The sequence below is a fragment of the Epinephelus fuscoguttatus genome, linkage group LG15 (assembly GCF_011397635.1).
Source record: "Epinephelus fuscoguttatus linkage group LG15, E.fuscoguttatus.final_Chr_v1".
Lineage (NCBI taxonomy): Eukaryota > Metazoa > Chordata > Actinopteri > Perciformes > Serranidae > Epinephelus > Epinephelus fuscoguttatus.
In genome coordinates, this window is record NC_064766.1 from 28187065 (window position 1) to 28201321 (window position 14257).

At 41.2% G+C, this 14257-nt stretch overlaps 1 protein-coding gene and 1 long non-coding RNA gene across 2 annotated transcripts in view; one reads left to right on the forward strand and one right to left on the reverse strand.

The window, feature by feature from the left end:
- LOC125902199 (uncharacterized) overlaps nucleotides 1-14257 on the forward strand; it is a 35029-nt gene that overhangs the window by 15740 nt on the left and 5032 nt on the right. The window contains exons 3-4 of the long non-coding RNA XR_007451066.1: nucleotides 936-1041; nucleotides 14030-14111. This is a non-coding gene — a long non-coding RNA (uncharacterized LOC125902199). The remainder of the gene's footprint in view (nucleotides 1-935; nucleotides 1042-14029; nucleotides 14112-14257) is intronic.
- On the reverse strand, nucleotides 4907-10549 carry LOC125902197 (cortexin-1-like). Its single transcript, XM_049598374.1, has 2 exons — nucleotides 10279-10549; nucleotides 4907-7393 (listed from the first exon to the last, which is right to left on the reverse strand). The coding sequence occupies exon 2, from the start codon at nucleotides 6676-6678 to the stop codon at nucleotides 6403-6405; it is 276 nt and encodes a 91-aa protein (XP_049454331.1). The 5' UTR covers nucleotides 6679-7393; nucleotides 10279-10549; the 3' UTR covers nucleotides 4907-6402.

Genomic DNA, 14257 nt, shown 5'->3' on the forward strand with positions numbered 1-14257 from the left:
CCATTAACTCAGCGTGGGTAACAAAGGGAACTAACAACAAAAACTGACATGTTTAAGGCTAAAAATTTGGGTTATATAGCCTCTGTAACCTACCCCAAACTTGTTTAGCTTATATTGAGTTAGGTATTACATGCTACAAGTTAAACATTTGTAAAAACTAAGGTTAGAGTTTATTTTTTTTGTCCAGCTGCCACTGTGGTTGATGGATTAAAAAATCTACCAACCAACATCATTGTATTTTGGCTGGTGAGTGAAATAAATCCAGCAGACACTTCCATATTTACCAGCTGATTTCTAACCCTGGTATCAGCAGTTATATTATGTAACTTCACACTGGCTCCCAGTATCTTTTAGGGTAGATTTTAAGATTTTACTGATCACTTTTAAGGCTCCTCATGGTCTCTTCCCCAGCTATATCTCTGACCTCTTAGTTAGTAGGTCCTCTGGCAGAGGTCTTTTGTCTGTTCCAGAGACAGAGCGTTTGTTGTCAGAGCCCTAAAAGTCTGGAACAGTATGCCCGAGGAAATCAGGTCAGCCAAGTCAGTGATCTCATTAAAATCCCCTCTTAAAACATACTTTTATCAGAGAGCCTTTCCTGATTTGACTTGAGTTTTAAGTTTATTTAAACGCCCTTTTACTTCCTTAGTTTTTGTATAGCCTACCAAAGTTTTCTTATCAGTTCTTGTAAAGCACTTTGTAACTCTGTTTTGAAAAGCATATTACAGATAAAGATTATCATTATTATTTTAAGTGTTTTGCATCAACTTGTAATTGCTAATTGTGGCCATATTGGCAACTTTAAAGCACCATTTACATGTCTAATTTCCTTATATTCTAACAGAAGTTGAACTCTAAAGTAACCATAAAATCTGTGACACATCTTAAACAGGAAATACTCAATATATCTTATTACATTTCCTTATACTCCATTGTAGGTTATGCACCTGGCAGACGTCTCCTGGGGTTACGGCTCTCCAGGAAAGCAGCTGATGACACACATAGCAACAATCCGGGACACTTCCAGGACTCCACAGTCCTAAGGTAAACACACCTTGCCAAGTGTGTGCACAGCCACACAAACTTTACTATGAACAAATGTGCTGTCATAGAGGGCTTTGTATTTGACTGTTATAACACAAACTCTAATGGCACACACTCCCTTAAAACATACACACACAGGCACACACTTCTCTCTTAAAGCCATGTGCACACACACACACCAGTCCTCCTCTTACCATCCTCCTCTTCAACCAGCACTCTCAGCTGATAGTATTGTCATGGAGGGAGATAAGCTGGCAGACTGCAGATAACATCACCACAGTTATGCAGATGAGCTATTCTTTTTTGTCATGCTCATGCGTCAGGGCCACAGCTGTGTTATGTGTAAAGCATAGTTGTATTATTCAGTCACATTAAGTGCGTGATAAATGTGTTTAGGAGACTTAGTAGGAGACACTGTGGCAAAGGGAAAGAGTTTGTGTGCGTTTTACAACAGACAACCCTGATTTGCATGTCCGTGGATGTGGGCTGTGTTTATCTTCCGTTGGTGTTTGTGTGTGGTGTCTGTGTGTAGGAAGTTGTGTGTAAGCGCCTTTCTGGGCATTTCTAGGGGATGGAGTCAGAGCACCACAACATGAGCCTACCCAGATTCAGGAAGGTATTTGCATACCGTGTGCACCTGCCTTGTCCGTGAACTGAGACAGAGACACAGGTGTTTTAGTCCTGCATGTAAAATACAAGAGAGCGAGAGGTAATCAAATCAGCTGAGCCTGCAACACTAGCCATTACAGTAACCAACTTTTAACTCTGCATTTACCAAGGTGGAGACAACTGTCTTAAATGTCTTTTATATTTTTGTTGTTGTTGAAATTATATTAACAACAGTAATAAGTATTTACTCCCACAACCCCAGCAATATTGAAGTGTCACATACAGTATGGTTACAAAGAGCAGTTTCTGCCAGGCATGTCGGGCCTGGGGTCATGTTTTTCCTGTGATCCAGCCTCATTTGCATATCTGTGTGCACATGCACAAGTGTGTGTGCGAGAGACAGGGTGATGGGAACTGAGTGCCCTTGTTATTTTATCAAGGAAATAAATTGTCAGGACCCAGTGAAGCAAAATCTTTCCTGTTAATTGCCAGACTAATGAGGTGGGAGTGTTAACGCTGTGTTTCCAACCGTCTGTTGGAGCCCGATGAGCTGTAAACTGCAGAGGGCTGTTTTAGTCCAGTTGGTCTGACTGTGCTGTGTTGGTGCCAGGTTTATGACCCAAGATAACTTGCCTTGACTAATTTCCTCACTAACTGATAGTCAAAAATAATATTAACTTTATATTTAATGCTTTATGTCATAATTTAAGTGCAATACATGCAATAGTATGCATTAATACAATGTTTAACGCTTTTAGCAATTCAGTTAGAGGTTTGAGATAGGAATGATGTCACACCCAAGTTGATCACGTTCCGGTAAAACAAGTCAGGAAATTGAGATGATGTTAGCAATAACAGTTCAAGCCAGGCTAGCTGTTATTTGCAATACCGGTTAAAAACAAACATTACACTGTACAAACACTGAACCAGCATGTCCACAGATAGATGTTGGACAGGACTGTGTGTATGGCTGTTTAAGTTAGACACAAAAAAAGACAGAAGTGCAAGTAAACAGCATGTCACTACAACTTTCACCACTGTTAATGCGCAGAGCAGCCATGTTAGATTTTGAGGTCAGGGTTGGTGAGGTTCCTCCGAGTTCAGGAGGCGTTCCAGTTGAAGTTTTTCGACTGGAAACTGGGAAATTCCGACTTTCCAGTACAAATGGAACACACCATTAGAGCTTGGAGCTAAATGCTAACATCATACAAACATGTTTAGAATGACAAAGCTAACATGCTGATTTTTAGCACATATAATCTTTGCTTTGTTCACCATCTTAGTTTAGCATATTAGCATGCTAACATTTGCTAATTAGCACTAATCAAAGTCAAGACTATTCAAGAGAAGGCTGAGACACGGGGTCAAACATGGGGGGATTGCACATGCGCAGTGTAACTTGAGCTGCGATGCTGGAGGGTGACAGCAGGGGCACAAGATAAAAAGCGCAGGATCCGCTCAGGCGATCAAGGAGTGCGGTCTGCTTGGACTTTTGGACGGCGGCTGCCTGAAGTTGTTGGAATTGCATCTCTGTCATTCTCACCCACAACACAGGCCACCAGTGACAGTCCAATAATAAGCTGTGAAAATGTCATGCGTGCACATCCCCTTTATCCCCGGTCTCACGCCATCTACTGAGCCTTTGAGGAAGTGCAGACCAGATTTTACTGCGCATGTGCAATCCCCCCATGTTTGACCCCGTGTCTCAGCCTTCTCTTGAATAGCCTTGATCAAAGTACGGCTGAGGCCGATGGGAATGTCACTAGTTTTGCAAGTATTAGTCATAGATCAAGGTACTGATAACGATGATGGCACTAGAGGAAAAAGTAGTCAAAGTTACTACAGTTTGTCCTGAGGGAGGCGTAAATGTTCGTACCATTTAATGACCATACATAACTTGAATGGTGGCTTGTCTTTAAATAATGAGATACTCTGCTGTAGCTAATATAATATCAGAACAATTCTCAAATTAAAATACCATGGAAATGAACTTTCTATTTAGTTAACGGTCCAGTGTGTGTATATTTATATCTACATACAGAGCAGGTCCTCTTCAACTGAGTCCACCATGATGTTTCTACAGTAGACCAGAATGGACAAACCAAACACTAGCTCTAGATGGGGACTTTTGTTTTTTCGAGTCGGCCACCTTAGTTCTCCTACAGCTTGGCACTCGGGAGAAGTTTCAGTTGGTTGCAATCTGCAGCCTCACCACAAGATGCCGCTAAATCCTGTGCACTCAACCTTTAATCATTTAGTCAGCACAATAACTTTTGAGAAAGGGATTGTATGGGTGTTTCCAGTATGCACAAATTTTTACAGTGAGATTTTCTTTAATTTAAAAAAACAAAACAAAATGGACTGTCAATTTTCTCTACATTTCACATACGCCGTATAACTATCCAGCATCCATCTAACATTTTAAAACTCACAGATTTCTTCCTTTTATTTTCCCAAAAGTGAAATCCTTTAATTTCTTTTATGTTTCCCTATATTGAAGCACATTTGAGCACTGACTGATCCCACAGTCATCAGTGGGCTCACAGTTGTAGTACCCAAACAATCCAGAAGAGGTCACAGCTAATCAGATAGCTGAACTCCTGAGAGAGAGTGCTCACCAAGTGAAGCAAAGGCCAGAGGGTCTACCACAAGGGATAAAGCTGAAAGGAGAAATAGGGGGAAATCCCACCAAAAAACCCAAAGCAAAGATGCATTCAGGAAATGTGCCTAAAAACTTTATAACTACAACTGATACAGCTTCTTTCAATGGTTAAGATGGGCACCACTGTCACTGGAGTCCCTTGTAATTCTTACCTAAATCACTTTGAATATTCTTGTTTAGTACTTTTTCTATTCTTTTTGTGATGACTGATGTGCATCTGGAATGTTTCCACTAATTTGCCTCTATGTATGTTTGTCTGATCTAAACAAGCAGAGTGCTGTGTTGAGGGTTGAAGTCACTCAGCACAGGGATATATTTCATCTTGAAGGGGGGGCTGATCTGACTCTGTGAGGGCCGATCTTCATAAATTAGCTGCCTGTGTCTCTTTACGAGCCTCCGATTGATTATTCGATTGATTTCACTTGCTTTAAATCTTGCTTGTATTGATTGTAGGGCGGCAGTGAGGACAGCGTTTGCTCAAGTAAAAGTTTATGTGTGTTATATTTGTAGGCGCCATGTGCTGTGTTGTGTGTGTGTGTGTGTGTGTACTGTAGGGCAGTAAAAGGATGAAAACTGCTAAAGTCAAGACGGGACAAAATCTTTTTATTTCATTAAAAAAACTGAATGCCACTTTAAAGAAACATTAGGAAAATATCTAATTTTTACAAGCAAGAGTCTACATCAGTCTACAGTCTACAGGAAGTTAGACCGTATACAATAGTTTGGTATCGATAAACACTTTTGGTCATCATCGATGACACAAATCAACTTTTTAGCAAATCAGTAAAATATCAATACTAAACTTCATTTATAAAGAGAGGACTTTACAGTGTAATAAGGGCAGAAGCAATATTACAAAACAAGTGGCAAAAGGAGCAGTAACATCGTTAGTATGAAACAGATATTAGCGTTTCTCGTATTCCTACAGGCACTGTTGAACAGATTTGGCTGGTGCACTGGACGGGGCCTAAAGGCAAAAAGGATTAGGGGGGAGGAAATTGGTGTACATGCATTTCATAATCATAACTTTATATGACACATATTGAGTCAGTGCTGTGACCCTCACTCCCGCACTGAGCCTCATAAGCCTCTTAAAGGGATGGCGACATGAAATAGCAAAACCCCAAATAAAATATGTTGTATTAACTGTTATGTATTATAAACATTTCCTTTTATAGTGGGATAATATTGAAATTTAGGACACAGTGAATTTAAAGAAAATAGAGATAACAATAGCAGCTAAAGCTCAATTTCAGGGGCGATTTAAGTGATTCCCTTAAAATTATAGAGGCATTGGTTAGTTAGAAATCATTTTACCTGAGGATCATGTTCGAGGTGGTACAAATGCCTCACAATATCCAGCATGGTTCACATAAAAAAAAAAGGTTTCCAGTTCCAGAGACACTATGACATCTTCTAAATTGTTTGTTCTGCAGCACTCAAAGGCTCCAAACTGTCTTTTCTACATTATAGCAATAAATCAGCATATAAAGTTGACAGTCTCGTCTTTAAATCTGCTGTAACAGTGCGTATTAGTTCTGTCTAAATGACTTCCATGTCTGCCCTGAACCCATTTGATTTCTTTTTTATTCAATCAGGACCTCTCTTGCAGCAGCTCCTCTCTCTATTTATAATTCAGCCCTGGGATTTGTAAAAACGTTATAGAATTACGAAATGACATGATAAACAGGAGTCATAACGTAATGCTGCGATACTGATCGCTCTCTTCCTGCAGTGTTTGTCACTGCAGAAGCTGCAGTGTAACATCACACACACAGAGTCTCCAATAATACTTTAATTACTGTGAATTAAAATGGATGCAGGATGTCTGGTGTGTCTGCTCCTGCTCTCTCTGAATTGAATCCTTGTACAGATGCAGTTTAATGATGTTATCTTTACAGCTTGCATTACAGTACCCCAACCAAACAACAAACACACTGCAGTTTCTTTCATTTTCAGAGGCTGAAACTGTGGAAATAGAAGCGTTTAGCAGGGCGCAGAACAATCATTGTATATCAAAAGTCCCTCAAAAGAACCTTTATATATCTCCAGATGCATCCCTCTCCTCATCTCCCGATCATCCCTCATCTTCACACCAGTGCATAATCAAACTGCCCTCTGTCCAGACCCTCCTTATGGTCTGTCCACGATGATGCTGGCATGCTGCTGTAGGGGTCCAATAATATACGGACGCAGCGAACCAGGAGGAAGAGCAGCAGCAGCACGAGGAGGCCGACGAAACACAGGGCCCCTCCCTGCTCGGGATGCCCCGCCATGGGCTGCAGCACCGTCGGGCCCCTGGGGAACCCAGGTGGCGCAGGAGAGGAGAGATCATAGTCCACAAACCAGTAGTTTGAGTCACTCATTTTGGGAGCGAGGGAATGTTCAGGAGGATGAAATCATTCACTGTATACGCTTTATTTTTCAGTCAGAAGCTCTGAGGACCGGCATGGCTCTGCAGGGTCATCTTTGTTACTGAGCGTGATTTCTAAACCCAGAGGGATATCACATAGTGAGACCAGGCAGATGTCAACAGATTGAACTCAACCAGCGATGTTTCCCACAAGCCACAGGGCAAAGAAATAGTTCCAGCAGAAATAACACGGCAAATCAGTAGTGCAAATGAATAAGCCCTCGGGTGAGCCAAGCAGCAAGCTGAGGCATGCTCAGTGAGGTTTAATTAGTTTCAACTGGCCCCCTGTCTTTGTCCCACTCGCTCTGCAGAGAAGCTAACAATACAAAAGCTGAGGTCACTACTTCAACTTCAAATCATCTGCACGGTCCTCAGTTTGTTTGTCAATATTTCAAATGTCATCCAACAGCAGCCCTAGAGGGGCGTTTAGTGTGATTACAGAGTGTATAAATCTCTATTGAGTGGCTGAAGATGTTCCATACATCAATCAAAGTGCTCACAGGCTGTAAATGATCCACGTTATGGTGCTTCAGAGAATGTTTCCGTCTTGAATCACTTGACTGGTTTGGCTGCGTTGCAGTGAGTTGTTGGTTTACTGAAAGAGCTTCTATTTTTGTATCTTGAGTCACCAGGAACGTCTTCATTTGGGGATTCACTCATCAAGATACCTGAGGGGGGGAAAAAAAGATGAGACACAACGTGAGTGAGTTTCCAGCATGCAGAGGTGCTGAATGGAGGGAAAAGTCTGATTGATTCTTGGGGTTCAGAGCTCGACAAGAGGCTTGGAGCACGTCAAGGGTAATAGATTTTTACTGTTTCAGGGGAGTGAGGTGTTTCCAGGGTTCTCAAATCTCGCTGTACCCCTGTCAGAACACATGCCAACAAAAAACACAACAGTCTCACTTTAAAACTGTTGTTACATACCCTGTCTGATCTTCTAATCTTTTTTTTGTGAGGAAAATAACCGAGACAAGACAGAAGCACTATCCCTCTCCTGAACTCAAGCACAACATAGTACAAGATAAATAAATCAGACACTGATGACGGAAGAGAAAAATGTGGAGGAAACCCTCAGAGAGTTGCTGCACTTTTGCACAGAAACACTCTCCGTTGGCGCTTTAATGGGCCGTGGAGTGGAGAGACATTTCCTGCTGTAGGTGCACTCCCGAGTCAGCAGATTCTATTCCAGGAGGCTTCGTCTCCCTCCTTACCACCCGGCTGATCCTCGCAAAGAGACGTTGATAGCTCCCCTGCTCTCCAGATGATGGGACTAAAGGGCCAAGCACAGCTTTAATAGGGGGACTTGAAGACATAATGAAAGAAACTGCCTGCCTCAGTATCAATTATCAAATGGCCTGTGGTTGCAGCAGGCTGGACAGTTCAGGTAGCTGCATGTAGAGAGGGAAGCTAAAGGAGCGACTCAGTTGTCACCAAGTTAACACAACAGGACGACACATTAGCCAGGGTCAGTCAGTGGAACGCACTCAGAACAAGGCTGCTAATGAAAAAGTTGTTTAATTACTTCTACGACTAATACTATTTTCCATGAAAGACTGCGTAACTTTCCTGCGCAGATGGTTTTATAGTTTTAGGATGTGACTGGTTTTAATGAATGCCCAAAAAAACATGAAAGAAAATGATACAAGACTGGATTTTAAAGTTAGTGGTGTTTTTTTCCTCTTAAATCCTTCTATCAGTCAAAATACAGTTATGCAACACAACCAACATTTTTGCTTCCCACTGCAACTCTCCTTGACACTTTACTTTATGCTACACTGGCAGAATGTATAGTAGTCGGGGAGAGCTACCTTAATTAAGCTCCATCCTACGTGTTTTTTATCCCACCTGCTTCACAAGTCAGGAGGTCAAACGAAACTCTTCTTATATCACAAACTCGTCTAGTTCTTATTCACAAACAGACTCAGCAGATATGTGGGTCAATTGAAGGTCGCAAAAGGTGACTGTTGTTTTTAGGTTGCTCAAAACTGCGCAGGTTACCCAAGGTCATAGTCATGTACAAACACCATAGAGCCGAGAACGAGGACGGATTCCCAGTGTGGAGAAAAACAAATACAGCTTTAGAGAATATCAAAGAATGTGTAACATCAATTTCATACTTCATCGATTCTCATTGAGAGACCTGCTTTGGTTCCTAAGCAGCAGATAAATCTCACTGTGGTGCCTGACCACATCTGATTTACATTAAAGAAAAAAAAAAAAACAGCTGTTCTTGACCCCGGGATGACAGAAAACCACATGTCACAGGTTCACTATATTTTAAAAAAGCAAGAGTAAAAAGAAGATTCACGAAAGCCTTGGGCAGCCAATAAATTCTGAGGACAGAGCACATGCAGTGACATATGGCGTCCCTCGTGGCTGTAATACCTGTAATACCTCCCATTTATACCTGTGGATTATGACAGCAGCTTTGAAAATGTCAAGGACTTCTCCAAATAAAAAGGGTGAAATCTAAAGTAAACCCTGAATGTAGGCCTGCCAGGCCAAACAACACCAAATACACTGCAGCTGAAGCTCTGACTTTTCTGATTGTATGGTATCTAAACACGTTAGAAGAATAGCGTCATGCAACACAACACTGTTGTCTCCACCTTTTTTTTTAATCCCTGCTGGTAGTGATCTCTGATTATGTCACCTCCAAAGGCTTTCTGCTGTTGATGTTTTGCATTGTGGTGAAAAACAGTAAGATTCTTGATCACAGATATTAGTATAAAGAATTCAGAGATTCAAAGACAGGCATTTAAAACCTTCACCTAACTGATCCAGGTGAATATTTGTCTCCTTTGAAACTTTAAATGACTCCACTGTATTACAAAAATCAATCAAATGTTTAAAATGTTGGTACTTTGTTAATCAATCTGTAATTGGAGAAACTTTTAACATAATATTATCTCTTATTTTTGATGCGCTTAGTGTTGGGAAGGTTACTTATAAAATGTAATAGGTTACAGAAAAGTAATGTCACTATTTAATTACGTCATCAAAGTATTCCATTTGATTACTTTTCTAACAAATGTTTTTCACAGAAAATGCTATGTTTGGGTGTAACCTCTGTGCAATCACCAACATTTTGATTAGTATCTGTAATTTAATTACATATTTTATCCTCAGTAACTGTAACTGATTACAATTACATTTTTTTTTTTAAATTTAATTACATGTAAATAGTTACTCCAAACACCAGATGCTGCAGTTTTCTCTACTGTATGACATATTAGCAGGGCAGTTAATTGGATCACTCTTGTAGCTATAAATAAGGGAAGCATTTATGTAGTTTCTTCTGTTTCTTTTCTTTCTTTTAAAACGTTGCATTTGTATAAATGTTCCACAGAAGGGTGAACCAGCCATGTTAACATTACTCCAATTAAATGGAGGCGAACTTACACAGCAGAACAAAGTTATAGCTCCGTTTAACAACTCGTAAACTTGTAAACGCGTGATTAATAAAGTCAACTTCGACCACGCGCAGCATGACATTCACATACAGAAGTTCACACAATGACAAACTGGAGGACGATCAGATTAGAGAACTTACTTCCCGGCTGTTGTCACAGGTGAGGGCATGTAATGAGGAACACGGAGTGGTGAAGGTGATGGTGATGATGATGATCCTGCAGATGTTCAGCACCGCAGACAGCTCCGGGCTCGTTCAAAGCCTGCACGCGGAGTTTCAGGTCTGAACTCTGTCACATACCGCAGCACCTCCTCTGCTTTGTCAGGAGCTTTAAGTCCGCTCAGTTTGAGGGATCCGCCCCACCTCCCTGCCCACTCCGACTGTCCCTGCTGTACGGACTGCACACATAATCTGTTGGGTGGGATGAGTAAAGCGCCGGGAGCCGTGTGTGGCTTTTGCATTATGTAAGAGGAATGCGTGGGGGCACGGACACTGAGGGGCTCTGATAGATAGCCACGTAGACAATAAGTTTAGCAGTTTTATTGTTTACTCTGAACTAATAATTACTTCATTTACCTGTAAGTATTCTGGTTAACAGGTGACAGATGCAGAGGGAAAAGGACCATAATGCTAATTAAGTTAATAAAGTTTTTATCTGAATGGAGTCTCTGTACAAATTGCGGGCCATCCGAGACAAATTTGTAATTTTAATGAAATGGAATGGATTTGAATATAATTAAGTTCCCATAAAAAAATATATAAAGATATTTAAAGACGAATGTGATGAGACCTAAACTGTAATGACACTATAAAGGGCCAGAGGTGTCATTGTTTTGCAAGTGCAATGGTATGTGATTTTCATCGTATGATAACTGTCTCGGAAAAAATTGCAGTTTCATGATATTACAGAATTTATTATTATTATTATTATTATTATTATTATTATTAGTCAGGATGACCCTTCAAGGAATGAAAATGGAGGGGATATTTTTGGTTGAACAAGCGTTTTATTACTATAATTGAAAATTGAATTGAACATTTTTGTTAATGGAAGTATGTGTAAAAAGTTTCCTCATAGAAAATTAGTTAAATTAAAGGAGATTCAATGGGCCGTTGCATTTATTTTTCAGTATCATAGATAAGCAAACCCAATAATGGCAGTGTCAACAGCCTGAATCAGGCCTGGCTAATTTCATCCAGCATGCCAAGTTTGGGCCAATGCAGGGCCAGGTCATTTCTGATAAGGGCCCAATGATGGTAGGGTCGGCAGCCAGAATCTGGCCATCTGATTTGGCCAGTTTCTGGGGCATCACTCATACCAAGACTCAGCCGAGTCAGGCAACTAGATGTGGCCCAGCTAATTTCATCTGGCATGCCGAGTTCGTGCCAGTGCTGGGCCAGGTCATTTCTGATAATGGCCCAGTGATGGCAGTGTGGGCAGCTGGAATCTGGACAGCTGATTTGACCTGATTCTGGGGCGACATTCATGCCGAGTCTCAGTCGAGTCTGGCAACTGGACCCAGCCTGGCTAATTTCATCCGGCATGCTGAGTTCGGGCCGAAGCTGGGCCAGGTCATTTCTGATAACGGCCCAATGACGGCAGTGTTTGCAGCCGGAATCTGGCCATCTGATATTGCCCAATTCTGGGGCGTCATATTTGCCAAGTCTCAGCCGAGTCAGGTTACTGGAGTCAGCCTGGCTAATTTCATCTGGCATGCTCAGTTTGGGCTGATGCTGGGCCACGTCATTTCTGATAACGGCCCAATGATGGCAGTGTTGGCAGCCGCAATCTGGCCAGCTAATTTAGCCTGATTCTGGGGCGTTATTTATGCAGAGTCTCAGCTGAGTCAGGCAACTGGACCTAGCCGAGTTCAGGCCAAATCTGGGCCAAGTCATTTTGGCTACCTGGGAATATACAGGGTATGATAATCGTTAGCTTTTCTATCATGGTATACCTTGAAACCGGTGTATTGCTGCAACCCTGTTTGCCCCCAAGTCAAGAAAAGAAAGTCACAAGTCAAGTCCCAAGTCTTAAGCTTTGAGTTTTGAGTCCTAAACAAGTCATGATGTGTGCTCCACCAAATGTATTAGCATTTTAACAACAAAGTAATAATACATTAATTCAGAAAATTCATGGATGCTTTATGTGTCACAGCCTGCATTTTGCTCCCTTGCTCTCCCTGGATCAGTTATGAATTTCTGATCCATGGAGGTTTTATATTTGTAAAACTTTCCTCGAGTCTAGAAAAGCAATTTAAAAATCTGATGTGATCATGATGTTAAGTCCATGGGCTGACCAGGAACTTGAGGGTGGGGCCAGTGGGAGAAACACTACTGCACATATTCAGTGGGCAACAGTAAAGTAAACCTTGATGGTAGAAACATTTTTTGGCAAATGCACCAGGTGAGCAATTTTCATTGGACTGAATAGGCACCATCTTGGGGTCCAGTATTGATCATGTCTTTATTCTCTTTTGGTTTTGTGAAGTTGACTCTAAAGTCATAAAATCTATGGCTTGAGTCTGACTCCAGTCCAAGTCATGTGACTCAGCTCCACACCTCCATAAAGGGCTATAGGTATAACTGGACACTGAGGTTTTTCTGGGTTTTTAAAGCAACCTTTTCCATAGTTTCTAGAGTTTCTATAGGCTACAGAAACAAATGTACACACGTTTAAGCTGATTACAGTATTTCTAGCCCCACTATTTTTTCGCTAGGATTCAATAATTCTCGTTATTCCTGGAAGCATGGAGAGAGTTTTGAAACAGCAAAATGAAATGAAATGAAATGGTTACTCTTTGTTTTAAAGGTGTTTAATTCCTTAGAAAGTTTCCTTTTAAAAGAACTTTGTAATTTGGTAGAAATAATAGGGTCATACGGTAAATAGAGATGTTCCGAAACATTTTTGTGTTTTGAGCAGTTGTTGATTTTCTAAGGAATTTCCTGAAACAAAACTATTCCACTTGAATAAAACTTGCAGATAATAAAATAAAACAGGTTCCTAAAAAGCCCTCAAATTTAAAATTGTAGAGTTTTTTTGTGCTTTTGGTGTCTGTGGGTCGTATTGGGGAATTGACTCTGACTCATGACCTCAGTATTCATAAAATGCTGGCTATGACTTTGACTGGGTACAAAACATGCATGGCTGAATGAACTTGTATTCAGGCCTCAGGGCATACGTGAATGGTGAGTCCCTGCTGACCACACTCCAGATTTACTGTGCTATGTGTAGTTTGTAATTCTAATAAACACAAACATATTTTGTAATTAGTACCATGTAAACAAAATAGAAACTGCGGGCAAGACTGAAATTAATTTACCACCTCACTGTAGAACATGTTTACTTGATGATTGGTTTGGAAGAAAAAGTCCGAACAAAATCTATCAAGAGTTTCAAAGCTGGTCGATTAATGTAACATAGATCCTATGGGTTGCATATGCGTAGAGAAAGGCTTCTTCATTATTGTGGGTCACATAAGATGATGGAGCTACATCTTATGTCAGACTTCATTGCCAAGTTTTGCTCACCTGCAAAGAAATTACATGATCAAGATGTGAAACAAAACAAGTAGAGCAACCTGGCTGCACCTGTGGCTCTGCTCCAGATACTCACTGTGAGAAGTAATTAATTGACACAATTAAAACTGTACAAACACCGGGGCAGATTGCAGTCCGTACGCATCCACACGTCCCCTGCCTGCGGCCGCATGGGTTCTCCCTGTAGGTTTAATTAATAGTCAGTGGAATTGTAAGACTGCCCTGAAGGGGCTCATAATCAAATCACACTGAGCACTGCTCCAGCAGGCTGCCCACTGGGGTCCTAATTGATAAGAGTCTCCAGCCTGCAGGGTTATGAAATTCGACATTTCCATTGCTATCTTTGCTGTTACAGATGGTGCACCAGGAGGTCAAGCTGTGGTTCACAGAGCAGACGTAGGTCACCGCTACGGGATACCTGAACCCCATGACAGCAGGTGAGTCTGAGTAACTAAAACCTTGAGCCATATGAATACAGGCATGTGGGGGACTGGGGATTTGTTGCCCTGAGTCTGTCCTTTTAGGCAAACTAACTTTGACCTTTATACTGTATGATATTTGCTTACATAATCATATGATGTTG

Excerpts from the sequence above, each read along its gene's own strand:
- LOC125902197 (XM_049598374.1), bottom strand. The coding sequence starts at position 6,678 with ATGAGTGACTCAAACTACTGGTTTGTGGACTATGATCTCTCCTCTCCT.